Genomic DNA, 21,009 nt, shown 5'->3' with positions numbered 1-21,009 from the left:
AAAGGAGGACACCAGGAAAAGCGTATTTCTCTCTAGGAAGATAGATTTAAGACTACTTCATAAATGAGGCAAACTCTCAGAAATGGCAAATTTAAAGTGACCAGAAATTTTTCCTCTCTGCCCCTCCCTTTCAGAAGTGGCTGGCTACTCTCTCCTTTTTGCTTCAGCTAGAAAAACCAGTTCTGTCATAGTCCCCTCCCCCCCCTGCCCCCTTGAAAGGAGCCCAATTGGTGATGGCCACAGACAATGTAAAAAAGTTTTAACAATTTTCACTTAGCTAAATCAATCTTTACAGCAATGTGGCATACCTGGAATTATTCATGCAGGTATCAGAGTCCCACTTCATGGAAAAGTGAAGAAGCAAAAGTGTATTTATTTAGAATATCAATTGAAGCATGAAAAAAGGTAATTAAGAAAAAAATTTATCATATGTCAGCCAGCTCCTTGCTAAGAGTTAACCCTTTTCTGACTAATTCTTTTTCACAGAATTCTTTAGTCATGTAGATATGAATCATAATAATTGATCCTTTGCCAGGATGAAAAGAGGAATCTAGCTTATATAATTTATGTTTTATATTTGTCAGAGTGTGTGTGATATGTCTGGGAAATGTGTCCTTGATCAGTCTATGTGTTATGTCATTTGTCTGTGATCACAATGAGAGAATTATATGTTTGGAAAAATCTCTCTCTCCTTCATTCTTTCCAGAGGAATGTGGAAGAAAGACAGACGCCTTGAATTGAGAAATTCAGAAAATAACATCTTGATTTCTGAATGTCTTAAACTCTAAGAATTTAATTGGTTAAAAGAACTCTTATTCTCTACTCTTATTAAGGCAAGAGTTAAACAAACTAATCTGTCAAACATTTCTCCTTCCTTTTCTCACTGGCCATGAGAAAGAGAACGTAGAAATCAAAAGACAGAAAAAGGGACAAATTTGATCCCATCACCAAATTCTATCAGCAGGTTAAGTACTGAGATATGTATATCTAATGAAAATTACAAAAGATTCTAAAATGCAATCTAAGAAAACTTATTCAGACAGAAAGCAGTGATCCTGAGTTGTGTATTGAAGTACAGCTTAACTTTTCTAGCTAGCCAAAAAACAAAACAAAACAAAACAAAAATAATCAGTCTTGCTCAGTGCTTAAGCAAAAGTGAAAAACTTCTTTAAACAACCATGAATTCGACCTAACATTAATCACACTGATGTTAGTGAAAATTTAACTTAAAAATTATTAGAACAATGCAATTGGCTTACATTTCAAAATTAGACCCCTTTAGACAGAGACTGGTCCATGAGAAAATTATATGTTGAGAGTGAATCATCTACCCCAGTTCAGCAGGAAGTAGTTATGAGAAGGTAAAAAAAAAATCGCCCATTCTCCCCAAAACTCATGGACCTTTCTCTATCCATTAGAATGTATTTGCTAAGGAACTGAATAGGTACTGATGGTATAGTGTAAATTCATTGACTACTAGTTAAAAAAATTATTATGGGTATGAACAAGCATGTAGACTAGCTTCCTGTGAACAGACTCAGAGAGGTACAGTGACTGATCAAGCATGATATGCTAGCTTAGCTCTGTAAAGTGAAAAAAAAATTAACAAGAAGCCAATAGTAACTTTATAACATCTATAGTATTTTCCAAAAATTCAGGTTTTCCTAATTCAGCACAATTGGAAACATCAAAACCCACCTTTCTCTGAGCAACCCCAGAAACTAATTGACCTGTTTGAGTTAATTTTCTTGACTCACAGCCCCACTTGGAATGACTGCCAACAACTCCTCCGGACTCTCTTTACCTCAGAGGAGCATGACCACATTTATGCCAAAGGGGGCAAATTGGTCCTTGGTGATGATGGTCGGCCCACTGTTGACCAAACTCACCTTGCTGCTGTTTTTCCTGTCACCCGTCTGGACTGGGATTTTGCCTCGGAGGAAGGTAAGGAGCATCCTCGAACCTACCCGCCAGACTTTTGGAGGACCCAATCCAGCCTGGAGGGAGAGCCTGTTTTGTAGCTTTAAAATCACATTATTTTTGAGGGCCCGAAAGAGAAGCCATTTCTCAAAAATTACCCCAATTCAACATATTTTTGACATATAGAAGTGGTCTAGATTCTGACTCTTCCTCAGAGAGAAGAGATTACAAAGTCACAGTCATACAATATGAGATCATGTAGGTCAAGAACATCAGCTGAATGAAGGTTAGCAAGTTGCTTCTGCCCAAAATGGGGGAGATTTTTAAAAGAGTTACTTGCCTCAATCAAGTTAGGAGAGAAGTCTAAGAAACCTCCTTATTGTTGTACTAAAGATCTAATAACCTTAGTGAGTGATACAAAGTTTTGAATGCCCATATCCTCTCTGAATCACATGAAAAAGTCAAGCAACTGTGGCTTGTGTCAACATGGAATCTAGAAACACCCAATCTTGTAGCCTAGTAAGATCTGATGAACCCCAAGTTTTAGGACTTCTTTGTAAATTGGAGACCCCAAAATTCCTACTTGTTCCCTGTTACCATGAGAATCCACCCTGAAGGGAATCTCAGGATGGTAGCTTCAGGCTGATGTTGGGAAAAATAAATCCACCACATTGATATAGACAATTTAGGTAAATAATGTCAAAAAATAAAAAATCTCCAAGTCAAAGTAGAAAGATAGATTTTATTGGAAGAGGGCCAAAACCTCAACAAAATTGGTCTTTCATACACATTACATAGTTAGACCCCAGCAAGAGACAATAAAAGGCAGCAGAGACCTGGTTTATAGTACAGTAACAAAATGAATATTTCCACACAAGGTTCAGGACTTATATCATAAGACATAACTTCATATAGACCTTCTTGAGAAACAATTATTCAACGCTAAAGTTGATTGGTTAGTTCATTTAGGAAAGTCCATGTTAGTCCAAAGGTTAAATCATAATATTTAGAGAAATAATGGACCATTACCTAAGACTCATTTGATCTACTGGGAAAGATGTTACTTATGGTTATTTCCTCAGGATCTTTCTTTGGAAATTGAAACTCTGATTCCCTGATCAAAGCCATTCCATCACATCTCACCCATCAAGACTTCAAGCATAGAGTCAGCTAAGTTTTTGAATTCCATTTTGGGGGCAATCTCTTAGTCTCCCTCACTCATTCCCAACCTTGTAGGGAGACCCTTTTTCAGTCAAACCTTACAATTACAGAGAAGGCTAGAAATAGAAAAACAGGAGAAGAAAAAGGGGGAGAATCTTAGGTGTGGGAACCATTAGGGGATCCCACCCAAGTGACAGACCCCATAGCATTAATGAAGAGGGCACCCCAAAATCCCTCTGCCCTTCACTCCTTTCCCCAATCCATGAATAGCAAATAATAGAAGCCATTGATCAATCAGATAGCGTTCCAAAGTGCCAGAGAGACAACAAGGGAGAGGGGAACCACAGCTTGGTCTGGCTGTCTCCATCTTGAAACGACCATCCGCAGTGAATTTAACTAGTTGGGGAAGGTTTGTGTGAACTCTGTCCTTATTCAGAATCAGATTGGGGTACCTCATACCTCTTCTTATAGGGAAGCCTCTCCTCCAACACTTGTGGGGTGGCACAACCATCCAGGTCACCCAGTTTCAGGGTGACACCCCCCTTAAAATCTCTCAGCCCTAGGGGAGAACTGGAAGAGAGGCTCACTATATAGACTCTCTTTTTCTCTCCAATCTATCAAACATTGGTTACTTGCTCTCTTTATTATTACATACTCTTTTGTCTTAGGTAAGCTTCTCCATTGTATCAGAGATCCTTTCCCAAGAAGTCCACACCTAGGCAGTGACCCATCCTTTTACTATCCATTGTAAGTAGCCCCTTCCCTTACAACCTATCCTCTAGCTATGATTCCTTTCCAAAGCTTTATTGTGTTACTCCAAGAAGAGGAGAGTCCCTCCAAGAAAAGGAGAGTGAACTCCAAGAAATGGAGAGTCAATCCAAGAAGAGGAGATTCTCTACAAGAAGAAGAGAGTCACCTCTCTCCAAGAAGAGAGTGAACTCCAAGAAGAGCAGAGTCACCTCACTCCAAGAAGAGCAGAGTCACCTCCAAGGCAGTCTGGAGAGACTAGTAGAGAGTGAACTCCATGAAGGAAGTTCAGTTTCAATAAGAAGATTGGCTCAAAGAAGAAAGTTAGCCTCAGGTGTCACCTACAGCTCTGGTCCTTGTCTTTGGTGAGTGGAGAGCTCCTTTTCCCTTCCTGTCTTCTGGAGGTAGTTTACTTCTTATTGAAAGGAAAACTATCGGCTCTGCTTGTGTGTGTCCTCTTAGCTTCTGGCCAATAAACTTGTCCTGCAGAGACAGACCAGGGAGAGGGATGGTCAAGTCCAAGACTTCCTGAAGAAGTCTAGGGTGGGCAGGGTGCTGAATATTGTTAGGGAGCATTATCTGCAAGATGTCAAAGGTTGTGGGACCTCAGGCTGCACTGAGAGTCACTCCAAGAAGGGAAGAGTCACCTCACTCCAAGAAGAGGAGAGTCCTCTCCAGGAAGAGGAGATTCACCTGACTCCCAGGAGAGGAGAATCAGCTCACTCCCAGAAGAGGAGAGACAAATCCAAGAAGAGAGTCACTCCAAAATGGAAGAAGAGTTCTATAAGCTGCTGCCAGGCCTGGGGGTGGAACCGAGGGCCCAGTATGGGGGAAGGGTGATGCCATCAGAGGGCACTATACTTCCCTTCCTGTCTAATCTCTCTACCAATCAATAGGAGTTACTTCCTCAGCCAGGTCAGAGGCTGAAGGAAAATCATCTTAAAGGGGTTTAGTCCTTACCAAGGGAAATTACCTCAATCCCTTGGCTGACTTAGGCACTGGGTACTTGTCATTCCTATGTTCATTACCTCTAGTCTATAGCTTGTGATTAATCCATGTTAGTTTCCTGACTGCTTTACAGCTTTACCAACCACCATTACAGATTTATTCTTAAACCCTCATTACAGCACCAACCATTGGGCATCTAGTTCTCCCCAATTCCCTATGTTTTCCTATGATGGGGCAGTTATACTCCTCAGTCACTGGGACCCTGAAAAACTGCTTAGATTGGCCTACCAATATTGGGGGTGTGGGGTGGAGATGAGAAGTGCTACACATGTTTTTCTGCAGTGTGAAGTCTAGCCAAAGTATATTAGCAACCCTCCCTTGGGAAATTCCTTCTCACTAAAGCCCCCTTTCAAGGCTCACAGGTTGATTCCCAACCTCATTGGGACGTTTGTATCACTCATGGTCTGCCTGTTTTCCTGGCAGGAAAAAGTTTTTCCTAGCAGAAAAGCCACTGCAATAACCATAGCTAAGTTTTTTTTTCTATTCATTTTTTTAGAAAGGGTTTTCCCCATTTAGGGGATCCCCAAAGAAGTCCATGGTAACAAAAGAAACCCATTTTAGCAGGTCAGTTATCTCCCATCTGCTGGCTGGCTGGTTGGCACTTCAGCAATGCCATTCCACTTGCCAGTGGAAAAGGGAATTCTTGGTTCTTTGAGTTCATACTTGTCAAAAGGGAATCCGTTGTTCTCTTTGCCTCCTTGGAGTTAACACTTTGGTTGGCAATAACATTGAACCAACGAGAGCTTGAACCAGGTGGGAGAAGCTTGAAAACCATTTAGTGAATTCACACCCTACCATGTGGTAGGTAAGAAGCCGGCTAACTCAAACAGTCAGAAACTTGTTCCCACCCTCAGAAAGTGTGAACCCTTTTGATGAATATTCACACCTCCAGGAGGTGCAAAGTACTTCCCACAGAGACTGCCCCCTGAGCAGGGCTAGACAATTTGGAAGCTGTGATTGGCCCTTGTGAAAAGGGGCGGGGACAGGAAACCACCACAAAAGCCATGAAGGCAGCCTGGAGAGACTAGTAGAGAGTGAACTCCATAAAGGAAGTTCAGCTTCAATAAGAAGGTTGGCTCAAAGAAGAAAGTGGGCCTCAGGAGTTACCTTCAGCTCTAGTCATTATCTTGGGTGAGTGGATAGCTGGTTTTTCCTTCTTGTCTTCTAGAGATAGTTGAATTCTTATTGAAAGGAAAACTATCTGCTCTGCTTGTGTGTGTCCTCTTAGCTCCTGGCCCTCAAACTTGTGGTCCCGCAGAGACAGGCCAGGGAGCACAATGGTCAAATCTAAGACGTTCCTGAAGAAGTCTATGGCGGGCAGGGTGCTGAGGATGGTGAGGGAGCATCATCTGCCAGATGGCATAGGTTGGGGGACCTCAGGCTGCACTGAGAGTCACTCCAAGAAGGGAAGAGTCACCTCACTCCAAGAAGAGGGGAGTCACTCCAAAATGGAAGAAGAGTTCTATGAGCTGCTGCCAGGCCCAGGGGTGGAACAGGGGGCCCAGGATGGGGGTGGCGTGATGTCATCACAGTGCAGTTGTTGGGAGACCCTGCAGGCTACCAGGAGCTCCCACAAAGGACAATTGTCCTGCCACCAGGACTGGCTGTTGAGGAGACAGGAGATTTTGGAAGAAAGCATGTCCACTCCTCACTTGTCTACTTCCTCTGGATGGCTGCTAGACTACAACTTGCCTCACTCTCACCAGAATCAACTTCCCTCTGAGAAATCAATACTTTCTTCTGCTCCTGACCATCAACTGACCACTCCTCAATCTCCTGCCAGAAATGTAAAGGGATCCTCACCACTTTCCCATGGAACTCGGTGTCAGGATGAATACCATCAGGCAGAATGTGTGGTACTTCCCCCGTCCCAGGGAATAGAGGTGGAAGGATGCATTCGAATGTATGAGCAGCTACACAGCATGAGAGCAACTCAAAGATTAAGGCAGAGGCAGGAAGAGCATGAAAGGCAGGTCAGGGTCCTCTCTGAGGTGGCCTCCCAGCAGCTGAGGCGATTTGATGAAGAAAAGTCATCGCAGCAGCAACAGCACTATCAGCACCTTGGCCAAGTGATAGAGGAAAGTGTCCAGGAAGCACAAGGCCAGCAGGACAAGCTGCAGGAAGAACCTGGTCACAGAGGCCAGATTGTCAGGCTGAAGCTGCGCGAGGCTCCCCAGCAGAGCTGCGGGCACCTAGAACAAGAGGGGCTGGGCAAAGATGGAGGCCAGGAGCGCTTGAGGCAGAGTCTCTGTGCCCTTCAAGAGGAGGCACTGCAGCTCAACCAGCAACTGCAGCCCAAGCATCAGCACGAGGACCTGCTCACCATACAAGTGTCTGGTCACGCAAGCAGAGGAAACCACCTCTGTGCACTCATTGCTGACATCATTCACACCATCAGCCAGAGAGGCTTTCCTGCCCCACAAGACCAAGCTAGGGCACAGCGTGCCCTGCAGGAAATGCGGCAGCTGCTTAACCTTTTGCAACAGGACATTGCCAAGGCTAAGGAGGAAAAGGCCGGACCGCACCAAGAGGAGTCCCAGGACAAACAGGCCCAATTAGAGCAGCAGCCAACAGCCCAGAAGGACTCCCCACATCCTGCTCAGTGTCCAGGAGGCAAACTGAGAGAAGACCTCCCCAGGGAAGCAGGAGACACCACCATGCAGTGGTACCAGCAGTTACAGGATGCTGCCAGTCAATGCACTCTGGCTTTTGAGGCATTAGCCAACAGCAAAGATCAGCAGTCTAAGAAGATCAAAATGGAACTGCAGAAAGCTGCCACTATTCCTGTGAGCCAGATCTCTGCTACAGCAGGCTCACAGCTCAAGGAGGTCTTTGACAAGATCAACAATCTGCTCCTGGGAAAAGCTGTGCCCTGTGGTGCTCGCACTGTCTCAGTGACAGACCATCCACAAGCCTTGGACTTTGTCCATTACAAGCTGGCAGAGAAATTTGTGAAACAAGGAGAAGAAGAAGTGGCTTGTCATCCTGAAGCAGCCTTCCCCATTGCCCTGGTGGCAGCGGGCATCTGGGAACTCCACCCCAGAGTGGGGGACCTCCTCCTTGCTCATCTTCACAAAAGATGCCCTTACTCCGTGCCTTTCTACCCAGCCTTCAAGGAGGGAATGGGCCTGCAAGAATATCAGAAGCTCCTTGGCTACCGAGTCAAGGATTCCAAAGTAGAACAACAAGATCATTTTCTCAAACGCATGTCAGGCATGATTCGGCTCTATGCTGCTCTCATTCAACTCCGTTGGCCTTATTCAAAGAGACAAGGGGCTCACCCCCATGGCTTAAACCATGGCTGGCGCTGGTTGGCACAGATCCTGAACATGGAGCCTCGGCCGGATGTCACTGCCACTCTCCTCTTGGACTTCCTCCAGGTATGTGGCCATGCGCTCCTGAAACACTACCACCTTCAGTTCTGGAAGATGCTGATGCTCATCAAAGAGGACTATTTGCCCAGAATCGAAGCCATCACCGGTTCGGGACAAATGGGCTCTTTCCTACGTCTCCAACAGTTTCTGGACAAATGTCTGCAGCATGGAGACATTCCCCTCCCAAAGGGCTCTCTGCCTCCTTCCTTCTGGCTTTCCTGATGATGCCTTGGCTGCTGGTTCCTTTCTTGGAGGAAAAGAAATGAGAAAGGACACAAGATAGCAGCATTTGAGGGCAAATTGGCTCAGATTGTGAAATCAGAAAATGTAGTTGGTTTCTTGAAAAATCCTTATGGCCACGGGGAGGTTATTTTCACAGTTTGAATGTCTTCTCAAACTTCATCATGAATTACCACAAGTAGTCTTCACCTAGTAGAAACAGTAGTCACAAAGAGAATTGGCTTGGATAACCATGACAGGGAGAGAGGAATTTGACTTGCATTCTTTATGAAAGATATAGAGAAAGGCTATTAGTCAATAATTATAATAGTAACAGTTTACATTTGTAATCATTTTAGGATCACAAAGCGCTTTCATGTAATCTTCCTCTTACCACAAACCCTTTCAGGTAGGTAGTGTCATTACTACTCTTGTCCCTGATTGCCAGATAAAGCTTGTGACTTGCTCATAGTTACTTAGCTTGTAAGTGATGAAGTTAAGATTTGAATTTAAGTCTTCTAACCCTAGTTCAGTACTCTTTATGCAAGAGTACTGAATTATGTCACAATGTTCCCTCCTTTTTTTGTATTTGTTTAGCAATTTGGACATTAAGGTTAGAATAGGGCTAGTTCTTCATATTTAGCCAAATCCCTTGAAAAGGAGCAAACTTTTGGAGAAGGCTTTTTCTAATTATCATTAAATGGTAATAAAAATGTTTCACAGCCTATTATGTCTACAGTCATGTCTGGTTTCTGGTGGATTTGCTTCTCACCTTTGGATTACATATGTTTGAGAGATAGAGTATCTTAAATTAAAAAAATAAAAGCATGCTCCCTTCAGGAATGCATATATCAAATCTAAAAATACAATTGAGTTGTGTTAGCCAATATGGCTGTTTAATATTGACAGTATTGGGAGTTTTGGCATGGTATTTATTTCTTTAGGTCTTGCTTTGTTTTGCCTTGTCCACATCATAGCAAAATGATCTTTAATTTTTGCAGTTAATCTAGGATTCACTGAGGTCAATGCCATCTGTATTAAACGTGGAGGGAGTTTTCATGAGCCACAAATTGAGCACAAAAATACATTATGAATCTGCATAAAATTAAGAATACATTTGTCTTCTCTGTCTCTCAGGGAAATCCAGATCTTGAATTTTGGGGAGATTTTAGATTTGTTGTGAAGAAAAGAACCATTCTCCTTTAACTTGATGTCAATTATGTTATTATTTTTGGCTAGTAGTTTCTTAATACTAATGTGATATGAAGTGATTCATTCTATGAATGTTTGAATACTCTTCTAAAAAAAGATAATAAAATTTTATTTCTAAAAAAACAAAAACAAAAGAAATGAACAAAAAGGAAAAAGGACCTTTAGTTCTTCTGTACCTTAGGGTGACCCCTTTTGGAAAACTTATCTATCACCTTTTGAGATTGTCATTAAGAGCTCCCCTAAGATAGTCAGATCCACAGTCATGCCAGCTGCCATCTCTGCTCTAGCAGCTTCCTATAGCTCAGGCTAGGGCTCTGAGTCTTACTGACAATGAGAGAGGCTGCTGTTCTTTGCCTGCTGCTGACTCCCTCATTCACCTGAAGAAAGCCCCTTTGGCCAAGCTCTCTCTGGTGGGAACTGTGGATGGGGCACCCCAGGTGGCAGTTATGGAAGATGTGCAGACTGGAGTACACCTGGACCAAGCTATTAAGGAAGTCCAATACAATCCTACTTAGGAGCACATGTTTTCTCATGAGTTTGGACTAGAAAATCCCTTTAGGAATCTGAACATGGATGCTCCTAGGAATATGCTTTCTGGATATGCTGAACCAACTCATATCAATGATTTCATGTTTGAACAGCAGAGGTAAACTTTTGCAACCTATGGCTATGCATTGGACCCCTTATTAGATAATCATCAAGATTCTACTAAATATATTGGGTCTGCAGAAAAAGCTGAGAAAAATCAAAGTTTAACTGTATTTGAAACTGGAGAAAGGAAAAAAGAAAAGAGAAAAAGGTTCAAAGAAAATGATGCATCCAATATTGATGGTTCAGAGAACATATCTCCGTGAAAATTCAAGATGAAATCAATCTTATAATTACAAGTAACTGTCATGCACTGAGAATTGCCCCTATGTGATCTCTGGCCTATCATGTGTAATAGGGAAATAGATTGGCAGGCTGCTGTATCATACTTCGCATTCTTTAAGGCTCCCACATCATGGAATAAGAGATAATTTTTGTGTTATTTTGTGAAATTGAGTACTGATTGTTTAAAATCAAGTAGGCTCTGTTTACTATGAGTTGGGAGAAGAAACCTTCCACCAGGGCATTGCCCTCTTTGGTCCTATCAAGAGCAGAGACATGTCCTGGGACTCAGTCACCAAGAAACACAAGGGTTTTGCTTTGTGGAATATGAGGTGACAGAAGCAGCCCAGCTGGCCTTGGAGGAGGTGAACTCTAAGCACACAGACAACTCCTAAGAAACCACAATCACTGACCAATTCCTTTGAAGGCCTTTTCCCCTTAAGGGAAGTGCCCACAAATGGACAAAATGGGATGTGTTAAAATTAAGACATCATACTGCTTTCACACCTCAGGATATTAAAGAATTTAAATAAGATATTCCAAGCTACAGAGATGAACCTATAGAGGTAACAAAAAAGATGCCTGACATATTCTTTCAATATGATCCTTCTTATAAGGATGTTGAAAACTTTCTTCAGGCCTCTCTAACAGAATGTGAGAGGAATAAGATCATCTCTCATGTTAATAAAGCCCGAGGGCACAATGCAGCATACTGGCCATCTTAAGAGCTTCATTGGGACTACAATGAACTGGAGGAATATTTGCAATTAAATCGTGTTAGGGACGCTATTTTCAAATCAATGTGAGAATGTTCTGAAAAGCTGGATATTTGGACCAAATTTGGAAGCCTTACACAATCCAGTGATGAGACACCTTCTCAATATGTGGATAGTCTCATTGAGCTGGTATGTAGGTAACTGAATCTTGACCTTTCTAGTGAAAGGGATACTTGGAAAATATGGCAACAATTTTTTAACTGTTGCAGAGTGGTGCAAGACTACTTTAAAACGCATTGCCCAAAATGGCCTGAGATGGATCTTGAGGAGTTGAGAACTAATATTTATATCTCTAATGGACATGCAGAGAAAAAGGCAGAGACTAATGACTTATTGGAAATGATTCAAAAGGAAGTCAAATCTTTAAAGTGATAGAAGAGATAAACAAGAAAGAAGGCATGATACTCAACCAATAGCACTTGCCCCTCTCTGAGAATCTAAATATCTATCCCTTACCTGCCACTTCTATGAGAAGAAGGGCCACGTGATGTTGTACTGTAGGAATATGTTCCAAGTAATCAGAAATAATATCTACTGGAATGATAATTTCAGAAACAACTATAGGAACTACAATAATACTTCCAGGAATCACAACTTTAGGACTTATAATAATTCTAGAAATATAAATCAGGCAAATAACTCACACCAAATGACTCTGCAACAGTATATCCTAAGTGGAGCTTGTCCACAAAATACTCTGGGTGCTACTGCCCCTCCTTATGGGGCAAATTGTCCCTTATACTCTATTATTTTTGTTGTTGTTAACCCTTTTCAGTTTTGTCTCCCTTCCAAATAGCAAAGAAGAAGCAATGGATTTTGAATACAGTGCCTGTTTACCCTCCTAATATCTTCCTTTGTACCATCCTGTACTTGAACCTGAACATATGCCTTTGTTGAAGCCCTTGGACTAGTTGGACAGATAACTTGTATTTATAATTTGGAAAACTTGTATTTGTATTTGGTGAATTTTGAAAATTTGGTATTGCCTTTGGGCATGTTTTACCCATTGCCTATTGTTTGATAAAACTTTATTTTGAGAAGATCATTTCCACTCACACTGTGGATCATGGCTAATTTAAGAGGAAATGGAACTCAATTCTTGGGTAAGATCCTTTATATTCTACCCCTCCTTGAGTGATATGAATTGATATATATATATATAGTCACTGATTACAGAAGGTATATTTTTGATTTTTAGAATATCTTTTATGATTGCATGTGCAATTTTTCCTATGGTCATGTTATCAATGTTGAAAGACTTTTTGATTTTCCCCTAGTGTAGGTTTTGTATGTCCATTAGTCCTAAATGTAACTGCCTGCCCCAAAGCCTTAGACTATTGAAAGTGACCTTGGTATTTAACTATTATGGGACTTTAATAAATGTATCTGATTCACAGAAATGGGATCAAAATGTAGCACAGACTTCATCTACACAGTGCCAAAGATGTACAGACATAACCTGAATAGTGACAAAAGAGCACTCAGGTTAAAAAAAAGAAACCAATCCTACTAAGCTGATATTCTATGCCAATAAAAAAGGACTTGAATCTAGAGTGAGACTCGAGTTTGCAGTGCTTGGTATATGTTAAGATGCAGGACTCCTTGTACTACATTCCTTATAAAATTTCTATTAAGTAACTAACAATTGGCTGTTCTGGATCCCTATCAATGAGAAACACCAAAGAAGAAATGATGAAATATCAGATCAAGGAATAAATATCTAGTCCCTTTTTCCATTTTTCACACTGTGGCTGTTGACTGTGGTCCTGGCTGCTGAGTAGGTATGTGCATAATGTTAACATGGATTACTTTAATTGGTCATTATTCAAAGACCTATTTCAATTTTGGTTTTCATTATATAGAATTTTTACTTATAAGATTTGGAATTGGATATTTAGAATTTTCATCCAGTAGTTATTTAGCTTTTTGTACTATTTTTTTTTGGTATTTTTAATTGGCATTGATTCATATGCCTTATAACTCATCCATGTATCCCTGTGTGATTTCAATATTTCTTTCTATCCCCCTCAAGGCAGAATGTGTTTTTATTTCACATGAAAAAATTGAGTTATTTAGTGAAAGAAACTCCCGGAATCCAGAGACTGAACTCCTTCTAGAAGATGCCATGGAGATGCCACTGCAGAGACCACACATGGCTCCAGGAAATCTTGAGAAAAACTAAATGTATAAAATTGAAGTGTGGGGGGTTAAAATTCATTTGTTTTCTTTAAAAACATTTGTTTTATATATATATATTTAGTTCTGAAAAAAAGGGTATGATCCCCTTTTTTTTTTTTGGTAAAAATGCCAAATATTTGGTTTTCTTTTGTTTGTTTTATCCTAAAAATTGTTGCCATTTCCCCCTTGTATTGATGTATATACCCTTTATTTTGATTGTGATAGTATGTTTATGTGTGTTTGTTATGATCCACTGGGGAGACTGGTCTCCCAAAGGATCACATTGGGAAATGTGCATTTTAAAATGGATCTAAACCATGGGAGACTACATCTCCCAGTACTCTACTTCAACTTCCTTGGACACATCCCACTTCCTTTGTGCGAGGTATCTGTGGGAGAATAAAAGAGAGAAACACAGTTTTGGCACCTTTTCCCCCAATCCTGGGAGGAGAGCTTTGATCCTTGTGTAGCTGCCAGAGATCTATTCTTTCCCAAATCTTCCCTTTCCTAAAATCCCAAATAAACCTATGTGACTTTCTATTGAGTCTAGTTTTGATTTTATTTAAAATTCCTATCCTAGTTAAGAAGAAAGCCTGGTCAAATTCCTTGCCACTGAGGTGGTTGGGGTTATCAGAACTTCTGGCTACATTCCTAGCCTTCCTTTCTCTATCCTTTTCCTCTTTTCCCCCTAAAAAGCACTCTGGAGAACTGACAAATCAAGGGGAAGAAAGATCTTTTGGGATAAATCCAGTGTCCATAAGAAGCCCAGTCAAGACAAACAACTACAAAGGAATAATTTTCTTTTTATTTGGGGAGAGATGAAGAGGTAAACTAGAGATAGTATAGCCCCTCCATCTTTAAAATATTTTTCAATGACCTTTATTATTGAATGCAAAGAGAAAACTAGAAGGAAATCCAGAGAGTCCAGACAACTTGGATATATCCAAGTTTGTTTTAGACTTTGATAAACCTAGAATGCCTTAATATCTTATTGGTATCATGCATTTCTTTACTTTCACTTATTAAATTTTTATTCCGTACTTAAACACAAAAATGAGCTCTATTTGCAAAATAGATCAGAGGATTATATATCAAATAACAACTCTTTTGTACTGTTTGCTATTTTAAAATTATACAAATAATCATCTTATTTTCAATCTACAAAGAATTTTGACAGCTGTTGTGTTATCTCAGGACTCTCTTCAAGGGGATGGAGAATATCAGTTCCAGTTATTTTTTATGATTCAATCTGGGCAGGAGAGTATTGCCTACACTCAAACCTGGCTGGACAAGATCAGCTGGAAATTTACAAGTTGAAATTTCCAAAAACAAAACGGCATTCATGTTATATATATTGAATCTCTGGGAGCCAGGAGTCTACATTGTTGATAGACAGGTGGATCCATTGGATGTCAGAATGCTCCCAGAGGGACGTGAGAACAGGGGAGAGGGCAGTTAGCCTAGGGGGGTATAAAACACCCTGGCAGCCCTGGCAGGGGGTCCTTTCTTTCCCTGAGACCTGAGATCTGTGGATCCTGGTCTTTTGAGGATTGAGACTTGCAAGATCCTCCTGTTTGTTCCTGTTAACATCATCAACCTGTACCCAGACCATCATCTCTGATTCTACTGCCCCTAGATATTAGGAAATCAGTCATCTTAGTTATCTAGGTTTCCCAGGGACCAGGAGGGATACAGGAAGTGGGCAGGAGAAGAAGAAGAGGGTGGAAAGGGGTGGATATCCCAAAGACTGGTTAGGAATACCATCTAGCAAAGAAGAAGCTGAAACACCAAGCAGCAGTTTGCCTACTCTGGTGTGGCTGTGGCCAGGCTGGACCAGAGACAAGCTAACCATCCTGATTCATTACTTGCCTACAGTTTTTGGATTTATCATTACAAAATTAATTAGGGTTTCCCAATACCTCTATCCAATCCCATTATCCCCTCTTTGTTTAAATACAGTCAAAGCTTTTAAAGTACCTTCCTGAAGTGTTTATTCATAGCTTCTTTGGGAAGGGAGATACGCAGTCAGATACCAACCATTACCAAGCTAAAGAGCCCAACATACCTTATCAATCAACCCCAGGTGGGACCTGAAGGGATATTATCTTTGACTTGCAGGATACTGCCTGGGCACTGTTATAAAGGAGGGAGGTGTCATATCATCCTCTCTCTATACAACATCTACAACACCTAGTAGTTTATTAAAACAAGGGACACTCCTTTCAAGAGAGGCTATGACTGAAGCTTCTGTTTCATTCAACCCTGGCCCTCTGCTCAAGGCTGAGTCTTTTTCAATTGAGGACTAGCTAGTTCAGCCTGGGTTGAGCCAAGGATTGGAGCAGATTATTTAGCGTTATATTAATTACCTTACCCTCTCTCTAATTTCCTTACTTTCTCTCTCTTCTCATTTAAAAATAAATTATCATAAAAGTCAATTTGACTTGAGGATTCTTTTTACAGGGAATTGATATTTCCTCAATTCCCTGGCTACCACCCCTTTTTAATATTCACTCAACCAAAAAAAAACCTTTTTTTTTCCCTTTTACAATGGTTAAATGTCAATCATGCTTCTCTGCCCTCAGTTCCCCCAAAATGTACATAAGTTCCCCAAATTCTATTGTTCCTATTGTGGTGATCCTCCCACAGTTACCCCAGGGTATAGGCCCTATAAAGTTCTTGGGGCTAGGCTTTGTGTAGCAACCAAATACTGGACCTATCCCTTTCCTGATTAAAGACTTGGTTTTCCTGACTACATAAGTACTTCTGTGGTTTTTTCCCCAAGTTAACAAATGAAAGGGAGAAGGGTTTTTCTGGTGATCTGTCCCTCAGTGGGGAAAAGGAGATGTAGATTAGTTGATTGACCATCTCTTAATTAGCTATCACCAATTAAAGATACCTGGGATATTCAAGAGAGCACCTGAAGGAGCTCCTCAAAATCTATGTATTAGGCTGCAAGATGAGTCACAGACACCTATATATCACTTTATTTGTTATGAAGCTGGTGTAACTGACAAATCTGATATAACCAATAAACTTGTATTTTCACAAAAAAATCAGCCTCTAAGGTAACTTTAATTTTGATACCCTGCTATCTATGACAAGCACAAAAGTAGGGAGGACACAATGCAGACTGGAAGGAAAGCCTCTTTTGTACCTTTAAGATCAAATTATTTTTCAGGGGCCAAAAGAGAGGCCATTTCTCAAAAAATACCCCAATTCAATGTTAATTTTTGATATATAGAAGTGGTCTAGATTTTGACTCTTCCTCAGAGAGAAGAGATTACAAAGTCACAGTCATACAATATGAGATCATGTATGTCAAGAACATCAGCTGAATGAAGGTTAGCATGTTGCTTCTGTCCAAAATGGGGGAGATTTTTAAAAAAAGAGTTAATTGCCTCAGTCAAGCTTGGGGAGAAGTCTAAGAAACCTCCTTAGTGTTGTACTAAAGGTTAATAACCTTAATGAACGATACAAAGATTTGAATGCCCATATCCTCTCTGAATCACATGAAAAAGTCAAGCAACTGTGGCTTGTGTCAACATGGAATCTAGAAACACCCAATCCTGTAGCCTAGTAAGATCTGATGAACCCCAAGTTTTAGGACTTGTTTGTAAGTTGGAAACCCAAAAACTACTACTTGTTCCCTCTTACCATGAGAATCCACCCTGAAGGGAATCTCAGGATGGTAGCTTCAGACTGATGTTGGGAAAAATAAATCCACCACATTGATATAGGCAATTTAGGTAAATAAAGTCAAAAAATATAAAAAAATCTCCAAGTCAAAGTAGAAAGTTAGATTTTATTGGAAGAGGGCCAAAACCTCAACAAAATTGGTCTTTCACACACATTACATAGTTAGACCCCAGCAAGAGACAATAAAAGGCAGCAGAGACCTGATTTATATGCTAGTACAGTAACAAAATGAATATTTCCATTCAAGGTTCAGGGCTTATATCATAAGTCATAACATCATATAGACCTTCTTGGGAAACAATTACTCAACAACAAAGTTGATTGGTTAGTTGATTTAGGAAAGCCCATAGTAGTCTAAAGGTTAAATCATAAGATTTAGAGAAATAATGACCATTACCTAAGACTCATTTGGTCTAGGGGGAAAGATGTTACTTATGGTTATCTGGAAAAGAGGAAGGGTGTAGATGTTTGCACCATATTTGGACATGAAAATCAGATGATCAGAATCTTATGGTAAAGGGAAGTGCAAACTGTATAGCTTACAAGGGAGGGGTTAAAAATCCCCTTGTAAGCAGCTTTATATTTTAGTTAAAGATCTTTATAAAAATCATGAATTCTATTGATTGTAATTAAGATCATGATGGAATTATATTAATCACTTGAGAATCATAATATTATCTTGAACCTATCACTATCACCAAAATACAATCAAATGTAAGGGTTTAGGGTCTATCTTCTGGAAACTGAATAATGGGCCCTAAGGTAAATGACAATCCCAGTTAGGTGGGGGTAATCAAATGGTAAGTACTTGTAAGGTTGGAATTTGTACAAAGGGGATGGAACAAAAGGAGCCAGGGAAAGCAGTTGCTGAGAGTTGACACTAGAGAGAATTCTGGGAGATTCTCTGGAGAAGAGAGGAGAGGAGAGGTCTTTGGGCAGAGGACTGGGAGGAGAGAGGAGGAGGACATCCCAGCTCAGATCCAGTCCTGAGGGCTTCCTGAGGATCTTTCTTTGGAAACTGAAACCCTGATTCCCTGATCAAAGCCATTCCAGCGTATCTCACCCATCAAGACTTTAACTATAGAGTCAGCTAAGTTTTTGAATTCCATTTTGGGAGCAATCTCTTAGTCTCCCTCACTCATTCCCAACCTTGTAGGGAGACCCTTTTTCAGTCAAACCTTACAATTACAGAGAAGGCTAGAAATAGAAAAACAGGAGAAGAAAAAGGGGAGAATCTTAGGTGTGGGAACCACTAGGGATCCCACCCAACTGACAGACCCCATAGCAATAGTGAAGAGGGAACCTGAAAATCCCTCTGCCCTTCACCCCTTTCCCCAATCCCTGAATTGCAAATAATAGAAGCCATTGTTCAATCAGATAGCATTCCAGAGTGCCAGAGAGACAACAAGGGAGAGGGGAAACACAGCTTGGTCTGGCTGTCTCCATCTTGAAGCTGGACCATCCACTGTGAATTTCACTGGCTGGGGGGAGGTTTGTGTGACCCCCATCTTTATTAGAATCAGATTGGGGTACCACATACCTTGTCATATACGGAAGCCTCTCCCCTAACTCTTGTGGGATGGCACAACCATCCAGGTCACCCAGTTTCAGGGTGACAACCCCTTAATGTCTCTCAGCCCTAGGGGAGAGATGGAAGAGAGACTCACCATACAGACTCACTCTCTCTCTTTCTCTCTCTCTCTCTCTCTAATCTATCAAATATTGGTTACTGGCTCTCTTTATTATTACATACTCTTTTTGTCTTAGGTAGGCTTCTCCATTGTATCAGAGATCCTTTCCCAAGAAGCCCACACCTGGGCAATGAACCATCCTTTTAGTATCCATTGTACGTAGCCACTTCCCTTACGTCCTAGCCATATGTCCCTGCTAGAACCGCAGATACCAGGAGTAAGTGTTCCTACCTATTGTAAATGCTCGAACATTGACAAACCAGAAAAAAAGAAAGGTAGAAAATTAGCTGTATCTAAAGACAAAGAGACTCTTACACAATTGATTTCCTTTTGTAATATTGAGGAAGATCACTGGCAAGTTTCATGTTTAAAAGTATTGAATGCAAATTTAATTTGTTGCTTTTAAAGTGCATTTTAATCATTTAAAAAATTGCATTTTTATTAAACAATTGCCTTCAAGTCTTTCTCATGAAAAAAAAAAGAAATGTGACTTTAAAGTATTGTCTATTACATAAAACAGTTGACTCTCACTTATTGTGAAGTGAAGATTTTTTCTGCTGCACGTAAAGTGGACCATGCAGTTTTCAGTATGCATCATTAGATAATAAAGTCTGTTGAGAACAAGGGAAAAAAAGATTGTCATTGAGCATCCCATGCCCCTTCCTTTTGTGCCAAAACTCCCTCACCACCGAGGTTTCCTTTTCCATCCTATTGTAAGGAACACATTCACAATATTCTCGATGTTCTCATCATGTTTCTCAGTCATTTTCTAGTGACCCAGACCAAGATCAGTTTACCTTACATCTAGAACCTAAAAGCTCAGTCTACCGGAAAAGATACCTACATAAGGATACCCTACAGGTCAGGTAGAAAGGTTCCTCCATTGAATCCCTCCACTGCAAAGCTGAAGGGAATTAACAGCTGGATACATCTGTCTCACATAAAGAAGGTCCCAACATCTCAAGTGGACATCCCAGACAACCACTGGTGAGCTCAAGGGAAAAAAAAAAGACAAACAGCAGTAAGAACACTCCCTTAAAAAGATCACTCTCTCTACATGTGGACTGAGTCCCCTGTGTTACATGACTATTGTTTTTTTGCATCTCTTCTCCTTTCTAAAACCCCACTGAATCTCCCATAGCACGAACCCATACTAGCTATGGAACTTGACTTTGTTGTTAATGCATTGCTTCCTATATATGGTCATCACCATCCTATTCACCAGCTTGAACTCCTGGCCTTAGTTGCCCTCTTTGTTCCCTTTCTGTCTTAAGCCACTCCAACCCAACTCTTCATCTCTGGCTTTCAGCAGATTGTATTCTTCTGCAGGGATTAATTCTCACTGAATCTGTGCCCATAACAGCATTTCTAGTCTGAAGTCACTTATCCATCCCCATTGTTCTAAGCAAGTGGGCTAACCTAATAGCCAACTAGGTAGCTCCTACTAGAGGCTCTCTTTACCATTCCTTTCTTGGGGTTGTCATAACCTCCCCCTCAACCCCAAATACCAGTGGGTTTGGACCTCTAATTTCTTGCTTTGCATACGGTCTCCTTCCCTGAATATTCTCTTGGCCACCTACCTTTGGCAAAGTCCCTTCAAAGATTTGTTATTTTACTCCTGGCTTTTATTGCACCGCTACTTCTCTATAACCCATGAATGAATCCATTTGCAATCTCACTATCCACTTTCCATGATGGGTTCCTATGGAAGGCTTCTTCCTGACAAGTGTTATCTTGGACCAGGTCTCCTGTTTCATCCTCTTCCAGAAGACCCATGCACAGTCAAAACTATCCAACTCTTCTTGCTGGCACCCCATTAAAGTGTACCACTCATCCTGCTTCCTCCTTGTGCCAAAGTCTCTGTGGCCTCTCATGTTTTACATCACTGCCCCTTAACCATGTCAACATCATCTAAGTCTCTAAGTTTTAAAGGAAACTTAAAGAAAGGAAAACTTTCTCTTCATACCATTGAAAGTAAGGGAGTCACTCTTAACCTTAATCCTTCTCCAGTAAGAGCTCATGCTCTATATATCTTGCTATTTCCTGATTGGGGTAGACTTCCTACCTACATCCTCAGTCCTGGGCCACAGAGGAGGAAGGAGGTCTCCTGTCAGGAACCAAAGTAATTCTTGTATCTACAACCTTGCATTTGCCCTA

General features: G+C 40.9%; 2 protein-coding genes across 3 annotated transcripts in view; one reads left to right on the top strand and one right to left on the bottom strand.

The window, feature by feature from the left end:
• The window catches only part of WDR1 (WD repeat domain 1), a 308,269-nt gene that overhangs the window by 239,567 nt on the left and 47,693 nt on the right, over positions 1-21,009 (bottom strand). The window lies entirely within an intron of this gene.
• On the top strand, positions 6,357-8,432 carry LOC123251975 (nucleoporin GLE1-like). Its single transcript, XM_044681315.1, has one exon. The coding sequence runs from the start codon at positions 6,357-6,359 to the stop codon at positions 8,430-8,432; it is 2,076 nt and encodes a 691-aa protein (XP_044537250.1).

The sequence above is a fragment of the Gracilinanus agilis genome, chromosome 6 (assembly GCF_016433145.1).
Source record: "Gracilinanus agilis isolate LMUSP501 chromosome 6, AgileGrace, whole genome shotgun sequence".
Classification (NCBI taxonomy): Eukaryota; Metazoa; Chordata; class Mammalia; order Didelphimorphia; family Didelphidae; genus Gracilinanus; species Gracilinanus agilis.
This window is presented reverse-complemented; position numbering and strand designations above follow the sequence as displayed.

Excerpts from the sequence above, each read along its gene's own strand:
- LOC123251975 (XM_044681315.1), top strand. The coding sequence starts at position 6,357 with ATGTCATCACAGTGCAGTTGTTGGGAGACCCTGCAGGCTACCAGGAGC.